The sequence below is a fragment of the Podarcis muralis genome, chromosome 7 (assembly GCF_964188315.1).
Source record: "Podarcis muralis chromosome 7, rPodMur119.hap1.1, whole genome shotgun sequence".
In the NCBI taxonomy this organism is placed as follows: domain Eukaryota; kingdom Metazoa; phylum Chordata; class Lepidosauria; order Squamata; family Lacertidae; genus Podarcis; species Podarcis muralis.
Window position 1 is genome coordinate 4,222,589 of NC_135661.1, and position 16,984 is coordinate 4,239,572.

General features: G+C 50.8%; 1 protein-coding gene across 11 annotated transcripts in view; it reads right to left on the reverse strand.

The window, feature by feature from the left end:
- ANK1 (ankyrin 1) overlaps positions 1-16,984 on the reverse strand; it is a 187,178-nt gene that overhangs the window by 121,891 nt on the left and 48,303 nt on the right. The window contains exon 1 of one of the 11 annotated variants that reach the window (XM_077931053.1): positions 2,111-2,269. The exons of the other annotated variants lie outside the window; for them this stretch is intronic. Coding sequence (XP_077787179.1) covers positions 2,111-2,146 — 36 coding nt within the window. The 5' untranslated portion in view covers positions 2,147-2,269. Of the gene's footprint in view, positions 1-2,110; positions 2,270-16,984 lie in introns of those variants that run through there. 11 annotated transcript variants of the gene reach the window in all.

Here is a 16,984-nt window from a genome sequence, read left to right on the forward strand (position 1 = left end):
GACCACTTTCTCTGCTCCTCTGTAGAAGAGGGTGCCTGCTACATCTCTGCATGATCCTGCTGCATTGGGCAGAAGGAATCACCCTGCTCTGACCAGTGTAAAGATGCTGCAGAATTACATACCCTCAACTGAGTCTGACTGACGCATCTCTGAATAAGTTTTGACTTGGACTTGCACCTGCTTTCTCCCAACAGAGACTCATGCAGAAGGCCCCTTTTCTGGAGGCAGGCAATTTTGATGCACTCTGCAAGCAAAGCTTTTGGGGTGCCAGCCTCTCACAAAATCCTCCATTGCTGATTTAGTGGTGCAGCCACCAGGGATCTGTAGTGTTGCTTTCCCAGCTTATGATGGACTTACAAAATTTTGAAAGCACAAAGTATGACCAAAATATTAGAAAAGGGGACAATGCGTTGCAATAAGGGCCATACAAGAACCTGCAAAACAAATCAAGCAAGAGAGCAGCAAAAATATACCCCCAATAGAGTGCAAAATGCCCTGGAGCAAGCTTAGCGGCAGTTTTAGCAGTCATGTCCCCTGACCCTGGATTTTTAGCACCACTAGCAAACAGAGGAAGAAGCCACAACACAGACTGAAATGGCTGAGAACCTCCACAACACACACACACACACACAGAGAGAGAGAGAGAGAGAGAGAGAGAGAGAGAGAGAGAGAGAGAGAGAGAGAGAGAGAGAACCCATTTCAGAAGCCATTCCCTCCAGCTTCCCAGCAAAAGTCTGCTAACAGAGCATTAATTCTACCAATCTGTTCCCACTCAGCTTTGCCGGGTGGAAGCAAGACAAGTTCACACCTGCTTGGCCTAGACATTCTGGACGAAGAAGGCTCAGAGCAGAGAACTGTCTGCTGCAATCTATCCAAGCCCAAAGAGAGAACTCTGGCAAGGCAGCAAACCAACGAGAAGGATTCAGCAAGAGCAACAAGGAGGCTTCTTTCCTGCAGCCAGTTCCTGCCAGCTCAGCATATCCAGGCTGGTGGCCGGGCAGCAAGGCTTCCAAAGCACCAGCCCTGGGTCTTGCCTTCAAGGAGGTTTGCCAGCTACTCTGGAGGGTGTGGTTTTGAATGCAAGAAATGCAGGGAGTCCCTAATTCTCTCTCTCTCGCTCTCAGCTCATCCAGACTTCCTTTAGTGCCGCGTTTTGAGGCACAGGTCCGTGCTTTAAAGTTCTGTGTCTGACCGTGGTGACTTGGTTTGGTTTTTTGTCCCAGCGCTCCTCTCAGAAAAACCAGCATTTTACTGTTGAATCGGCACAAATGGCAATTGGGTTTTCTGCTGTTTGTTCCGATCAATGGTAAAACACAAGTTTTGCCGGGGGCAGCACCAGGACCCAAAACAGCAACCATCACTCAGACACAGAGCAGATTGCGCCCAAACCTGTCTACAGCAGCTAGCAAAAGAAGTGCAGAAACAGGCAGCCGGTGTTGTAGGTTTCTGTTGCATTTCAAAAGCCTGCAGAACCTGTGTGACCATTAGTGGTGCCTTGTATACCAAGGCAAGCCAGGCTCCTTCCAAAAAGCCTGCGGACACCTCTCTCTTGAGTGTGGGTGATGCTGTTTTGGCTACATTAGAGTCCACCCTCAGAAAATCAGTTTGCTACTATAAGGAGGTGCCTCCAGCCAGTCCTTTTTTTCCTGGGGGTACTCAAGGGTACACCATACTGGCCCCTATCCCTCCCCCCAAATGTTAGAAGTGTGGCACTTCCTGCAACAACTGCATGGTGAATACTGGCACCTTCTTTTCTTTTCTTTGAAAAAGCACTGCTGCCTGCCTGCCTGCCTCTGGGTCAGGGGTCAGCAAACTTTTTCAGCAGGGGCCGCTCCACTGTCCCTCAGACCTTGTGGGGGGCCGAACTACATTTTGAAAAATAATAATGAACGAATTCCTATGCCCCACAAATAACCCAGAGATGCATTTTAAATAAAAGCACACATTCTACTCATGTAAAAACACGCTGATTCCCAGACCATCCGTGGGACAGATTTAGAAGGCGATTGGGCCGGATCCAGCCCCCGGGCCTTAGTTTGCCTACCCAGGCTCTAAGTCAAGTCTAGGATTGAAAGGACACCCAAGCAAAATCTGCTGTACCAATACTTACTCTGCACTGGCTCCATTGCCATATGGAACCCGACATCGCCGCTGCTTGCTCCAGGAAAGCAAGTGGATCCCCCCCAATGCTTTCAGGCTGCACACTCAAAGGATGGGGCTCACTGCTGAACTTTCTTCAGCCACACAGACGCTCCACACCAGGAGTGGCAGATAGAAGGAGTGGCAGATAGAAGTTGAGATGGGGCACACCATAATCGGCAGGCACAGAGATGCTGCAGGGGAGGCCCCCCCTTCTGGGACTGTGAGATTATACAGAAGGCAGGACAACAGAGCTCATGAACTTTGCCTTATCACAGAACACAGTCCATAAACAAGCTCACGGCTTGGGATGATTTCGTTGTAGCCATTAAATAAAGCATCACTGGCAGATGTAGCAAGGAGACCAAGCAGATAATAAGCCTTGGCATTGACGTAGCGTTGTTTTAATTTTAAAAATGTTACACCTCACCCTTTGTCACCTTGCTCTAAGGTAGCTTCCCACATTCCTAGCCTAATGTAGAATGCACTCCTAGTGGGCAGAGCAATTTGCATACATTAGCCCAGTAATCTTCACAACAGCCCTGCAAATAGGCTATTGCTTTTATTGTTGTCACTGTGTGTTCTTCCTCCTCCTCCTCCTCTTCTTCTTCTTCTTCTTCTTCTTCTTCTTCTTCTTCTTCTTCTTCTTAGAATCATAGAGTTGGAAGAGACCACAAGGGCCATCGAGTCCAACCCCCTGCCAAGCAGGAAACACCATCAGAGCACTCCTGACATATGGTTGTCAAACCTCTGCTTAAAGACCTCCAAAGAAGGAGACTCCACCACACTCCTTGGCAGCAAATTCCACTGTCGAACAGCTCTTACTGTCAGGAAGTTCTTCCTAATGTTTAGGTGGAATCTTCTTTCTTGTAGTTTGGATCCATTGCTCCGTGTCCGCTTCTCTGGAGCAGCAGAAAACAACCTTTCTCCCTCCTCTATGTGGCATCCTTTTATATATTTGAACATGGCTATCATATCACCCCTTAACCTCCTCTTCTCCAGGCTAAACATGCCCAGCTCCCTTAGCCGTTCCTCATAAGGCATCGTTTCCAGGCCTTTGACCATTTTGGTTGTCCTCCTCTGGACACGTCCAGTTTGTCAGTGTCCTTCTTGAACTGTGGTGCCCAGAACTGGACACAGTACTCCAGGTGAGGTCTGACCAGAGCAGAATACAGTGGCACTATTACTTCCCTTGATCTAGATGCTATACTCCTATTGATGCAGCCCAGAATTGCATTGGCTTTTTTAGCTGCCGCGTCACACTGTTGGCTCATGTCAAGTTTGTGGTCAACTTTACATCATGTGCAATACTTTACAGCATGGGGCACCTTGTCGAATGCCTTGCTGAAATCAAGGTAGGCTACATCCACTGCGTTCCCTTCATCTACCAGGCTTGTACTTCTGTCAAAAAACGAGATCAGGTTAGTCTGACATGACTTATTTTTCAGAAATCCATGCTGACTATTGGTGATCACAGTATTCCTTTCTAGGTGCTCACAGACTGTTTACTTAATGATCTGCTCCAGAATCTTCCCTGGTATTGATGTCAGACTGACTGGGCGATAATTATTTGGGTCCTCTCTTTTCCCCTTTTTGAAAATAGGGACAACATTTGCCCTCCTCCAGTCTGCCGGGACTTCGCCTGTTCTCCAGGAATTCTCAAAGATGACTGCCAGTGGTTCTGAGATCACATCTGCCAGTTCTTTTAATACTCTTGGATGCAGTTCATCTGGCCCTGGAGACTTGAATACATCTAAACTAGCCAAGTATTCTTGTACTATCTCCTTAGTTATTCTGGGCAGTGTTTCCTCTGCTGAATCATTTGCTCCAAATTCTTCAGGTCGGGCATTGTTTTCTTTATCGGAGAAGACTGAGGCAAAGAAGGCATTGAGGAGTTCAGCCCTTTCTGTGTCCCCTGTTTGCATTTCACCATCTTCTCCTCTGAGTGACCCCACTGTTTCTTTGTTCTTCCTTTTGCTACGGACATACCCATAAAAGCCTTTTTTGTTGCTTTTAACCTCTCTAGCAAGCCTGAGTTCATTCTGTGCTTTAGCTTTTCTGACTTTGTGTCTACATTTACTGGCTATTTGTTTGAATTCCTCTTTGGTGGTTTCCCCCCTTTTCCATTTTTTGTACACATCCTTTTTTTAATCTTAACTCAGTTAAAAGTTCTTTAGATAGCCACCCGGGCTTCTTTAGGCACCTTCCATGTTTCCGTCTCATTGGTATTGCCCGAAGTTGTGCTTTTACTATCTCCCTCTTAACACACTCCCAGCCATCATGAACTCCCTTTCCTTTTAGTATTACTGTCCATGGGATCTCACCCAGCACTTCCCTAAGTTTTATGAAGTCGGCTTTCTTAAAGTCAAGAAATTGAGTCCTAGTATGCTTGGCTGCTCCTTTCCGCTGTATAGTAAACTTCAGAAGAGCATGATCACTCGCGCCTAATGATCCTTCCACTTCTACCCCACTAACCAGGTCATCAACATTGGTTAGGACTAGATCTAAAATGGCTGTTCCTCTTGTTGTTTCTCCCACTTTCTGGACAATCAAGTTGTCTGCAAGGCCAGTGAGGAATCTGTTTGACCTTATGATCTTGGCTGAGTTTGACATCCAACAAATATCCGGGTAATTGAAGTCCCCCATTACTACTATCTCCCTTCCTTTTGCATGCTTGGCCATCTGTTCCAGGAAGGCATCATCTATGTCCTCCGTTTGGCTTGGGGATCTATAGTAAACTCCCACAATGAGGTCACTGTTATTCTTCTCTCCCTTAATTTTGACCCAAATGCTCTCACTTTGTCTTTGAGGTTCTAAATCTTGGATCTCTTCACAGGTATACACATCTGTCAGAGTTGCTTCAAGATCCTAGCTCACAGAGGATCACGCTAGCCAACGGTCATTAAGTAAAAGTCTTTATTGAGTTACAGTTTCCATTCTCAAGCTGCTGCGTGCAACTCTACGTCTAGTAGCTAGATCGGCGAAGCTCCGTCTGAATCTCCGCCCCTTGTACACCAACTTAATATCCTAGCCCTGCTCCACCTTTTCCGCCTGACTGTTCTTCTCTGGGTCCCTCTGCCCCCCTGGGTCTCTTCCTTCCGGGATTCTTCTGACGCTGACCCCCCGGACCCTCCTGTCTCCTTGCGCCGGGCTTTAGGACCCGGCTCCCTTTCCGGGCTGCCTACTGCGCCGCCTTCCTGTGCATTTGAACTTGGCGCGCGCGCCCAACCTTCCACCTTCCGTCTAACCGTCTCTTCGCTCCCAGATGGAGGTGTGGCCACCCCTGACTCGTGCCCTCCCTCCTGTTGTGAGCTGCCAGCGCTTGCCCCCTGGCTCCCTTCCTCTTCCCTGTTCTCTGGCGGTGACGCTGGTCCCGATCTCCAACTGCTCTCCTCTGAGTCCCCTCTGGCTCTATCTTCCTGGGGTGCCCCCCTAAACTCCCCCCTTGCCTTGGCCACTGGTGCTCCTTTCTGTGAATCCTCCGATTCACTGGAAAGACTCGGAGATCTCGGGTCGTCGTCATCACTCATCTTTTCTTCTGCCTCCTCCCCTTCGCTCTCTGTTTCCTCCCTTGCCCTTGCCTCTGCTCCTGAACCCCTGACATCCATCCCCCCCTCGAAGCCCCCCACTCCCCCTCCCCCTCCTTCCGGTGCTGGAGCTGGGTGCTGCTGTGTCAAGGGGACGAATGTCGGGTACCGTTCGCTTCCCGTAGCGGGCCTCCATCCGAAGTCTTCCGGTTCTTCCTCCCTGCTCTCGTCGACGACGGTCACCTCTGCTTCCATCTCTGTGCCGCCGTGCTCGAAACCTGGGTCTTCCCCGAAAACGTCCATGTCCGTCTCTCCCTCACTTCCTCCTGGCGGCGTTGCTCGTCCTGGACCTTCTTGCCACTTCCTGCGCCACTGCTCCTCTGGTCTGTCGTCCCACCAATACGAGGGTTCTGAGGCAGATCCCGAGGGTGACCCCTCCGTGGAACGGACGTCTCGTGTCGGGTCCTCGTCCGAGTCGAACCCCCGGAACGTGCTGGCCGAAAGCGTGGGCGTGAAAAGCCAGTCGTCGAAAAAGTCTGCTGGCATCGGTCTATGTGGGAAGAGGGCATGAAACTCGTCTTTGAGCAGAGGTTCGTCCAAGGCGTAGCCCGGCACCCAGCTGTTCGCACTGGCCGGGGTGCCCTCCTTGGCGAGAAAGTATTCTACCCCTTCTTCCCCCCATCTGGAATCCAAAATTTCTGTGACTTCGTTGATGCGCTCCTTCTGTGCCACTCCTGCGTGCCCTGTTCTGTCTCTGACCGGACTCGGCGCCGTTCCGGGTTCCTGAAACCTGTGCGGTGCCTTGTAGGGAGTGAGCACCGATCTGTGGAACACCGGATGCATTCTGGAACCCTCCGGAAGCGCCAGCCTGAAGGCCACCGGGTTGACCTGCTCTTCGACTTGATAGGGCCCCAGTTGCTTATGCCCTAGTTTCTTCTTGGCCAACGACCTGGCCGGCACTGCGTGGGCTGCTAACCAGACCCAGTCTCCCACGTGGAGCTCTTCGCCAACCCTTCTGCGTTTGTCCGCTTGTACCTTGTATGCGTGCTTGGCCAGCTCCAGGTGGCGCCTCAGCTGATCGTGGACTTCCTGCAGTTCCGACGCGAACGCATCTGCCGTCTGCGGCTCCCCCTCCCCCAGCCTTTCCAGTCCCGGGAAGGTTCTGGGGTGCCTCCCGTTGTTGGCGAAGAACGGCGTGACCCCCGTGGACACGTGCTTCGTGTTGTTGTAGGCGAACTCGGCGAGCGGCAGGTAATCCACCCACGTCGCAGGCTGTTGATTTGCATAACACCTCAAGTACTGCTGCATGATGGCATTGACCCGCTCCGCTTGCCCGTTGGTCTGCGGGTGTCTCGCCGACGCCAGGTTGATCTTGACGTTCAGGAAGCCCATCAGCCTCTGCCAGAAATTCGAGATGAACTGCCGCCCCCGGTCGGACAGAATAGACCGTGGCAGACCGTGAACCTTGAACATGTGGTCTATGAACAGTTTGGCGGTTTGTTCCGCCGTGGCCACCTTCGCACACGGAATGAAATGTGCCATCTTGGAGAACAAGTCCACCACCACCAGCACTGCCGTCTTGCCCCTCGAGCTGGGCAGATCCGTGACAAAGTCCAGGGCCACTCTCTCCCAAGGTTCGGCCGGAGTTTGCAGCGGTTCCAACAGTCCGGCCGGCGGTCTAAGCACTGGCTTCGCCCTCTGGCAGGTGTCACACCTCGCCACGTAGTCCGCGACCTCCCCTCTCATTCCAGGCCACCAGAAATCCCTGGCGACTAATTCCACCGTCTTCTCCTTGCCGAAGTGCCCTGCAGTGGGCGCGTCGTGCAGCTGCTGCAGCACCTTGGCGCGAAGTTCGTCTCCCGGCACGTAGATGGCCCCTTTACGGATGAGCAATCCATCTCTTAGCTGGAAACCGTCGGCCGCTGCCTTGCCCCTTTGCACCTCTGCCATCTTTGCTTGCGCGAAGGAGTCCCCCTGCAACGCTCGTCGCACCGCCTCCAGATCCACGGTTGCCGCGGCGCACGCCCACACTGTTGGTGCGAAGATGTGCATGGCGGCCGCTGGCGTTGCGTCCTCCAGATACTGTGGCTTGCGAGAGAGAGCGTCCGCCATGATGTTGGTGTCCCCCGGGACATACTCTATTCGGAAGTCGAAGTTCGCAAAGAACTCAGCCCAACGTATCTGCCTTTGGTTCAGGAACTGTGCCGTGCGCCAGTGCTCTAGGTTCTTGTGGTCCGTGCAAACCTGCACCGTGTGCTTGGCGCCGATCAGAAAGTGCCTCCACGCCTTGAACGCTGCATGAATGGCCAGCAACTCCCTGTCCCATATGGTGTAGTTCTGCTCGGACTTGCTGAGCTTCCTGGAGTAAAACGCTCCCGGTCGCCACACCCCCTGCGGGTCTTTCTGCAGCAGGACCGCCCCCACGGCTCTGTCCGAGGCGTCTGTCTCCACCCTCATCGGCTTGCTGGGGTTGACATGAAGCAGCTGCTCTTCCAACGCGAAGAGACGCTTGAGTGCCTGAAAGGACTGTTCCGCCTGCTCTGTCCAAATGAACTTCTTTTTCTTGGAGCTAAGCGTGTCAGTGATGGCCGCCGTCTGCATAGCGAAGCCCTTGATAAACTTGCGATAGAAGTTCGCAAAGCCGACAAACCGTTGGACCTCCTTCCGGTTGCGCGGGCTCTTCCAATCCAACACCGCTCGAACCTTGGCGCTGTCCATGGCGAGCCCCTTGTCAGACAGCTTGTAGCCCAGAAAATCCACCTCCGTCACGTCAAATTGGCACTTCTCCAGCTTGGCGTAGAGCCTATGTTGCTTTAGCCTGTTCAGCACTTCCTTGACGTGTTTGTCATGCTCCTGTTGCGACTCCGAAAAGATCAGGATGTCATCTAAGAAACAGACGCACGTCTTGTAGAGAAGTCCAGCCAACACGTGATGCATGAATGCTTGAAAAACGTGGGAGCCATTTTGCAATCCAAAAGGCATAACTCTATATTCGTAGGTCCCCAGTGGCGTGAACATGGCTGTTTTCCACTCATCTCCCTCCCGCATGCGAATGAGGTTGTACGCCCCTCGCAGGTCCAACTTGGTGAACACTCTGCCCTTCCGCACCTTTGCGAGGAGGTCGTCAATTCGGGGCATGGGGAAGTCCGACGGCTTAGTCACACTGTTCAAGATCCTGTAATCCACTACGAGTCTCTTTTGGGGCGTATCCCGCTTCTTAACGAAGAACACCGGGCTGCCTCCCGCCGCCTCGGACTCTCGGATGAAACCGCGCTCCAAATTATGATCTATGAACTCTTTGAGTTCTTGCAGTTCGTCCTCTGACATGGAATACAGTCTCCCCTTAGGCAGCGCCGCCCCTGGCAGCAGGTCAATCTTGCAGTCATATGGCCTGTGAGGGGGTAGCCTGTCTGCCTCCTTCTCGCAGAAAACTTCCAAAAATTCTGCGTACTTGTGGGGAATCGCTTGCAGCGTGCCTAGCAGCAGCTGTGACTCTTCTTCCTCTCCTTCCTGCCTGGGCACGATGCAGTGTTCAGCACAAAAGGAAGAGCCGAAGGTCAGCTGCCTCTGGTACCAAGCCAGCGTTGGGCTGTGCTTGTCCAGCCAACTCATGCCCAACACAATGGGCGTGTCCGACAATTGAGTGACGTTGAAGCTGATGACTTCTTTGTGATTCCCAAGTCGCATCACCATTGGTGGCGTCTGCTGCACCACTTGCCCCCCTAGCAGCTCCCTGCCATCCACCGTGACAACCTGCAGGGGCAGTGTGGCCGGCAGCAACTGTATAGCATGCTTGTTGACAAAGTCCTGCCCTATAAAGTCCGCATTGCTGCCTGAGTCAATGGTGATTGGCACGTCCATGGTGATGCCATTGGGCAGCTGGAGCGATGCGGTGAGCCTCACCACTGGTTTGGGCGGGAGGGGGTTCACGGGCTGTAAAATCTCTGGGGACTGCATCATTAATACGTCTGGCTGGGCCCCAGTGCCTCTTCCTCCAGCCAGACTGCGTCGTTTCCCTGCTGTGGTTCTCCTTGCTGCGTTGCTGCAGTCGCCATTGCTGAGGCTGCAGTGAGCTTGTGGAGCCTCTGGGGACACTCTTTCGCCATATGCCCTGGCTCCTCACAGACGTAACACTTCCTGTTCCCTCTAGGAGGCTTCGCTTTCACTGCTGCTGGTGCTAGGGCTCTGGTTGCTGACTGAGCCCTGGCACCTCCAACCTCCATCGGTTCAGCTCCTCCTCCTGGCGGAGGCGTGGATTGCGTACGTGCTGCTTCTCTGGGAAAGAAGGAGGAGCCCCTGGCTGGTTCGCGCCCTCCACGCCCTTCGTCCCTGCTCCACGGACGTCCTTCCAGCCGTACCCCCACTGCCAGCGCCCTCTGCACGACCTCCTGGGTGGTCCGGGGTCTCTCCCCCCTCGCAATTTCATCTTTCACAGAGCTGTTTAATCCCTCCCAGAACAGGTCTCTTACAGGAGTCGCATCTCTGTCCCATTCTAGGGCACTGGCCAGGGCGAAAAAGCGGGCATGGTACTGCCGTACGCTGGCCCTTCCCTGCTTCAGTCCATGAATCTGTTGCCGAGCAAGATCCACGTCAATGCTTGATAAAAAACACCCATCCATCGCTTTAATAAAGGCATTCGCATTTTGGAGCGCCGGATCGTTATCCCTCCACAAATTGCGCAGCCATGCCCTGGCATCCCCATGCAAATAGGACATGATGAATCCCACTTTCTCCTGCTCATCTCTAAAATCTTTATTCAGCAGTTGCAGTGCACACAGCACGTCTGCTCTAAAATTGGGATACTGTTGCAGGTTCCCATCGAAGTGAGAGACCAGACCGCCTGTGCGTCTCCCCAAACCAATCCCCTCTGGTTTGGGTGTCTGTTGCCCTTGCTTCGTAAGCACTTCCAACCTGACCTGGAGATCCCTGTAGGCGGCAGCTGCGTCCTCCTCTCTCTTCCTGGATGCGAGAGCCTCGGCATTCAGCTGTGACACTGCTTCTCTGAGTTCCGCTATTTGCTGTTCAGCCGTCATGTCGGCTGCCGTTCGTGAGCTCGCTAGTAGGCACCTGCTTCTCTCCTCTCCTCGAGGCTGTATATGCCCACAATTCTTGGGAGACGGAGCTTACTGTCAGAGTTGCTTCAAGATCCTAGCTCACAGAGGATCACGCTAGCCAACGGTCATTAAGTAAAAGTCTTTATTGAGTTACAGTTTCCATTCTCAAGCTGCTGCGTGCAACTCTACGTCTAGTAGCTAGATCGGCGAAGCTCCGTCTGAATCTCCGCCCCTTGTACACCAACTTAATATCCTAGCCCTGCTCCACCTTTTCCGCCTGACTGTTCTTCTCTGGGTCCCTCTGCCCCCCTGGGTCTCTTCCTTCCGGGATTCTTCTGACGCTGACCCCCCGGACCCTCCTGTCTCCTTGCGCCGGGCTTTAGGACCCGGCTCCCTTTCCGGGCTGCCTACTGCGCCGCCTTCCTGTGCATTTGAACTTGGCGCGCGCGCCCAACCTTCCACCTTCCGTCTAACCGTCTCTTCGCTCCCAGATGGAGGTGTGGCCACCCCTGACTCGTGCCCTCCCTCCTGTTGTGAGCTGCCAGCGCTTGCCCCCTGGCTCCCTTCCTCTTCCCTGTTCTCTGGCGGTGACGCTGGTCCCGATCTCCAACTGCTCTCCTCTGAGTCCCCTCTGGCTCTATCTTCCTGGGGTGCCCCCCTAAACTCCCCCCTTGCCTTGGCCACTGGTGCTCCTTTCTGTGAATCCTCCGATTCACTGGAAAGACTCGGAGATCTCGGGTCGTCGTCATCACTCATCTTTTCTTCTGCCTCCTCCCCTTCGCTCTCTGTTTCCTCCCTTGCCCTTGCCTCTGCTCCTGAACCCCTGACAACATCCCTGACATATAACGCCACTCCTCCTCCTTTCTTGTCTGGTCTGTTTCTCTGAAATAGATTGTATCCCTCCATTATTACATTCCAATCGTGGGACTTATCCCACCAGGTTTCAGTGATGCCTATTATGTCATATTTAGTTTGCTGTACCAAGAGCTCATGCTCATCTTGTTTATTTCCCATGCTTTGCGCATTAGTGTACAGACATTGAAGTCCATTAATCATTCCCCCGTGTCTCTTATTTAAGGATTTTTTTCCTCCCACCACTAGGTCTGCGTGCTGTTTGCTCCATTTGGTCTATGACATTTGGATGATCATCTTCATCAATTGATAGACTCCTACCTTCAGGAGCACTGTCTCCCTCCCCCACATTAGTCAGTTTAAAGCCCTCCTGATGAGGTTTCTGAGATTTTTGGCAAAAACATTCCTCCCAACTGTTGTGAGGTGCAGCCCATCGCTTGCCAGAAGTCCATCTTCAAGAAACTGCAGTCCGTGATCTAAGAATCCAAACCGTTCCTGTTTACACCATTTGCGAAGCCAGCTGTTCACTTCTACTATTTTTCCCTCTCTCCCTGGGCCACGTCTTTCAACTGGGAGGACAGATGAGATGACAATTTGTGCATTTAATTGCTTCAATTTCCTGCCCAGAGCCTCGTAGTCTCTTTTGATCTTCTGGAGGCTATTGCTTGCAGTGTCATTGGTTCCCACATGAACCAAGAGGAAGGGGTATTTGTCAGTGGGTTTTATGATTCCTTGCAGTCATTCAGTTACATCTTGGATCTTAGCCCCGGGGAGACAGCACACCTCCTGAGACATCTTGTCAGGCCCACAGATCACTGCTTCTGTTCCCCCCAGTAGGGAATCCCCTATCACCACTACACGCCTCCTCTTAGGTTTGGTCGGGGTTCTTCCGTGAGCTGTCCGTTCCAAGGTCACCTGCACATTCCCTGAGGACTGACTTTGCTGCTCGTCTTCATATACCTGATCGACTGTAATGAGGGAGAGATCCTCAAATTGAGTCTGTTCTTCGTCTTCCATGCTAGGGGAGAGGACTTCAAAACAATTGTGTATTTCTAAACAATCAAAGCAAACCCTGGGCCTCCTACTTCTTTGAGTCACGTTTCTCCATATATTTGGCACCTGTGTTGGTGAACTAGCCTCCTTCTCAGGGGTGTCCCCTGTCTCCTCCTTGGTGGAGACAGTGTTCTCTGTTGCTTCCAAGAAGAGCTCCAGCTCTCTAATTCTTAGGAGCGTAGCTACACGTTCCTCCACTTGCTGGAGTTGGCTTCTAAGAGGGCAATCAACATACAATTGCTGCAGATAAAGCTGCCTGCAACCTTTGGCAAGATGGCAAACATTGCGCAGGAACCACAGGCGACTGCAGCTGTTCCCTCACCCTCCATCTTGAAAAATGATACAGTGGTCCTCCATCTTAAAAAGCGTGAAGACAGGACAAATAACCCCCCCAAAAAACCTAGGTCTCCCCCAACAAACGTTTGAGACTAGCTCCCCTAAATCTAAAAGATGGGTCTTTTGCTCCTCCTTCAGCTGCTGCCCTGCAAGCTGCTGCTGCTTCTTCTTTCTTCTTCTTCTTCTTCTTCTTCTTCTTCTTCTTCTTCTTCTTCTTCTTCTTCTTCCCTGCCCATCTGACTGGGTTGCCCCAGCCACTTGTTAGTTGCTTGTTACCTACAAGGTCCCTGTCATTGTCTGCATTGTAAATCAGGGAAGGGTTGTAGCTCAGGTGTAGAGCACCTGCTGTGCATGCAGAAGGTCCAAATGGCAACATTTCCAGGGGGTGGGGGTGAGAGAGACTCCTGCTTAAAAACCTCAGCCAGCCACTGTAGACAACACTGCGCTAGATGGACTAGTGGTCTGGCTCAGTCTATGGCAGCTTCCTGAGTTTCTAAACTAGTTGCCCCAAGCTCAGACTGCATCGCTCTTACAAGCCACTCTGGAGTTCCTGTAGCAATAACTTTCAGCACTTTGGAACTAAACTAAGTTTATCTGTCTGAGCAACTTTTTCTGAATGTTGTATAGATATGGCTATGAATCTGACCTTTGGGGAGTTTGTAAGTAAACCATTTTTAACTTACCAAACACGTGATCTTTTTCTATGCTAGGGAAGAGGGAAACTTTGGAACTCATATTTTAAAGGTCTAATAGTCAATATTGCCACTCTGCATATTTTGTGATTTAAAATCTCTGCTGGGCTTTTCTCACCCAAGAGTAGTTGGCCCAAACCTGGATCTTGGCATCCAGGGAATTCTCCTTTCTATATATCTCTTTTATGTCCTTTGCATCAACGTATTTGCCCTAATGAATCAGCTTCCATGGAAAAGCTCTGAGTAGTCTGGGGAGCTCCAGAACTGTGAGTCACATTTGTTTCAACATGGCAGTAATGGGAGAGTTTCCCGAGGGACTGTGTCCCATACTGATCAGTGGGAAGCAGCAAAGAAATTCCACCCCAGAGGCAGAAGCACTTTCCAGACTGCAGCTCAAGTCCCTTAGCCTTATAAAGAAACTGGCAGCATATATATATTTTCCATGGAGAGTAGAAGCCTTGCTAATTTTCAGTATCTTGAATGCACCTCTGCAATTCTCAATAGAAATCTGCATTCTAGGATTTACAGCATCGTCACAGACACAAAGGTATCTTCGCCTTCAAGTCTTGCACTGTTTTCACTCATTTTTAAGAATGATTTAATGGATGTTATGTCTCCTTGCGTGAGGAAGGAGACTGACAAAGATTATAAAATAAAGATGAGATAGAGGCCCTTGCACAGCTCAGGCCAAAGCTTTCGCCAGGTCATCTCCGCTGGCCTTTCACTGCCCAAAAGGCTTCTCTCCACTGGTTTTGCTTACTTGTTTGCACTTCCCGCTTTGGCCAAGGGAAAGAGCCCCAAAGCATAGAAAGGGCAGGAAGGGAGAGCAGACAAGAGCCATTTAAAAGGGGGAATGTAAAACAGCAGCACAGAGTTGAATAGCAGATCCGGGGGCCACAGAGAACTCAAACAGGATTTAATTCCAGTCTGCATGTTTAAGTGAACCAACTAGATTCACATTTCCTGGTCTAATATGCAGGTTGGAATGCAGTTTTCCTAATTTTGCCGTACAATGTGTAAAAAAATGTGTAATGATACAGAAGCTAGAAGGAACAGACTTAGGAATGAATACCTCTGAAACTGGCAAAGACAGGAAATGGATTGATTATTTGTCCTTAGTAGTAAGGACAAGGAGTTTGCACTGCACACAGTATTTGCTTGCCTGAAATGTTCTGCAACCTTCCTGAAGACTCCTGGAATTCCACCCACATTTACTTTCTTTTCATACAACAATTCCAAGAGCTACCAGGAAAGCTACAAAGACCAAACCTCCAGCTATCTGCCCTCAAGAAATCAAAATGGCAAAAAGAGGCACAGCTCTGGTATGACGAGGGGGAGAAAAGCTTCTTTCTCCCTGTCCACCTTCTCAACCCAAGGAAGATGTTTCTCCACTTCCTTCTGAGTGCAAAATTAGACATTATACAAAAGATGCATGAAGATTCTCCTGCCACAAAGGGACACAGATTAGTGGTCCTCAGAGGACCTCTGCTCCCCCTTTGCTCCCTGCTGGTGGTCCTCCTCTTTACATGGGGAAAGGGAAGGGCCGCTTGTGCAATTTATAAGTTGAAGGGTCTGACAATGCTGGGAATTCGGATACAGACCTAGCTGGGTGGCAGGGTTGTGCTTCCAGAGGACCTGTTCACTGAGCATTTAACCCTGATTTGCTTGCAGGAAGATTAGAGGACTTTATGTCAAAACAGGTTCTATCCCACACTTCCCATCATTTCCCCATCACTTTCCTTATTGCAAAAAACCCCCCTGATTTTTGGAGGAAGTCATAGAATCTGAGAGCTGGAAGGGATCCCGAGGGGCATCTAGTGCAACCCCCTGCAATGCAGGCATTTCAGCTAAAGCATCCCTGACAGATGACCATCCAAGCTCTGCGTAAAAACCTCCCAAGGGAGACCATTCCACTGTTGAATAGCTATTACTGTCAGAAAGTTCTTCCTGATGTTTAGCTGGAATCTCCTTTCTTGTAACTTGAAGCCATTGGTTCGAGTCCTACAAGCATGCTCCCACATGCACGCCCTTGAGATATTTGAAGATAGCTATCATGTCTCCTCTCAGTCTCCTCTTTCCCAGGCTAAACATACCCAGCTCCTTCAACCATTCCTCATAAGACTTAATTTCCAGACCCCTGATCATCTTGGTTGCCCTCCTCTGCACACATTCCAGCTTGCCAACATCCTTCTTAAATTGTGGTACCCAGAATCAGACACAGTATTCCAGGTGAGGTCTGACCAAGGCAGAATAGAGTGGTACAATTACCACAAAGGGGTTTGTTGTTCAAGAGTGCAATAACTGCATAACCTGAACTTGGCAGTATGTGATGGAATCCCACCCAAAAATAACACCAGCCTGGAAGTGCCCAGAAGAATCTATGTAATATTTTGGCCTTGACAGTAAGGCCACAAAACTTAACAGCTCACAACAGCTTCACTCTGGTCCCATGTAAGTCCCGTGTAGCCGAGGGCTGTAGCTCAGTGGTAGAGCATCTCCTCCACATGCAGAAGCTCCTGGGATCAATCCCTTTCATCTGCAGGTGAAACCCTGGAGTGCAGACAATACTGAGTTCAAAGGGCCAGCGCTCTGCCTTCTCATAAAGAGAGTTGCTATGATTTTAAAGGAAAAGCAGCTGCGGGAGTTGCCCCTTCTTTCAATGAGGGTGGAGTGTTGGAGCACTTAACCCTCTCACTCCCTATTATTTTCTTCACTCACAATGGCTTGTCCTGGACTGCCACGGTCCTGCATCTTACCCCTTCAAGCTAGGAAACGAGGATTTTTGAGGGATTCATTCATTTGTTCATTCATTCATTCATTCATTTATCTATCCATCCCTCCACCCATCCTCACATCTCTATATCCCACCTTTCCTCAATTGACTTATAAGTGGTATCTATGGCTCTCTCCTTTCCCATTTTATCCTTACAAAACCCTGTAAAGCAAATTAGGCTGAGAGAGAGTGACTGGCCCAAAGTCACCCTACTAACCTTCATGGCTGGGCGAGGATTTGAATCCAGGCCTCCCAGGTCCCAATCCAAGACTCTGGCCAATTAACACCGTGCTGCATCCCCTTTCAGAGTGAAAGCACCCGCATACAGACCTCGCACGGATACTGTTTGCGCATCTTTAGGCTAAGGCCTAGTTTAGCTGTCATTCATCAGGGCGTCAAAGCCAGGCAGGATGCAGTGATTTAATACAGGGATCACTAATTGTTTTTGTTAGCTATTTGCAGATGGCAGAGGCTCCAACCTGGAGAGATTTATCTGTCTTGCTCCATCAATTACTTTGCTACTTTAATCACATCCTTCCATGCACTCTCCCATTGATT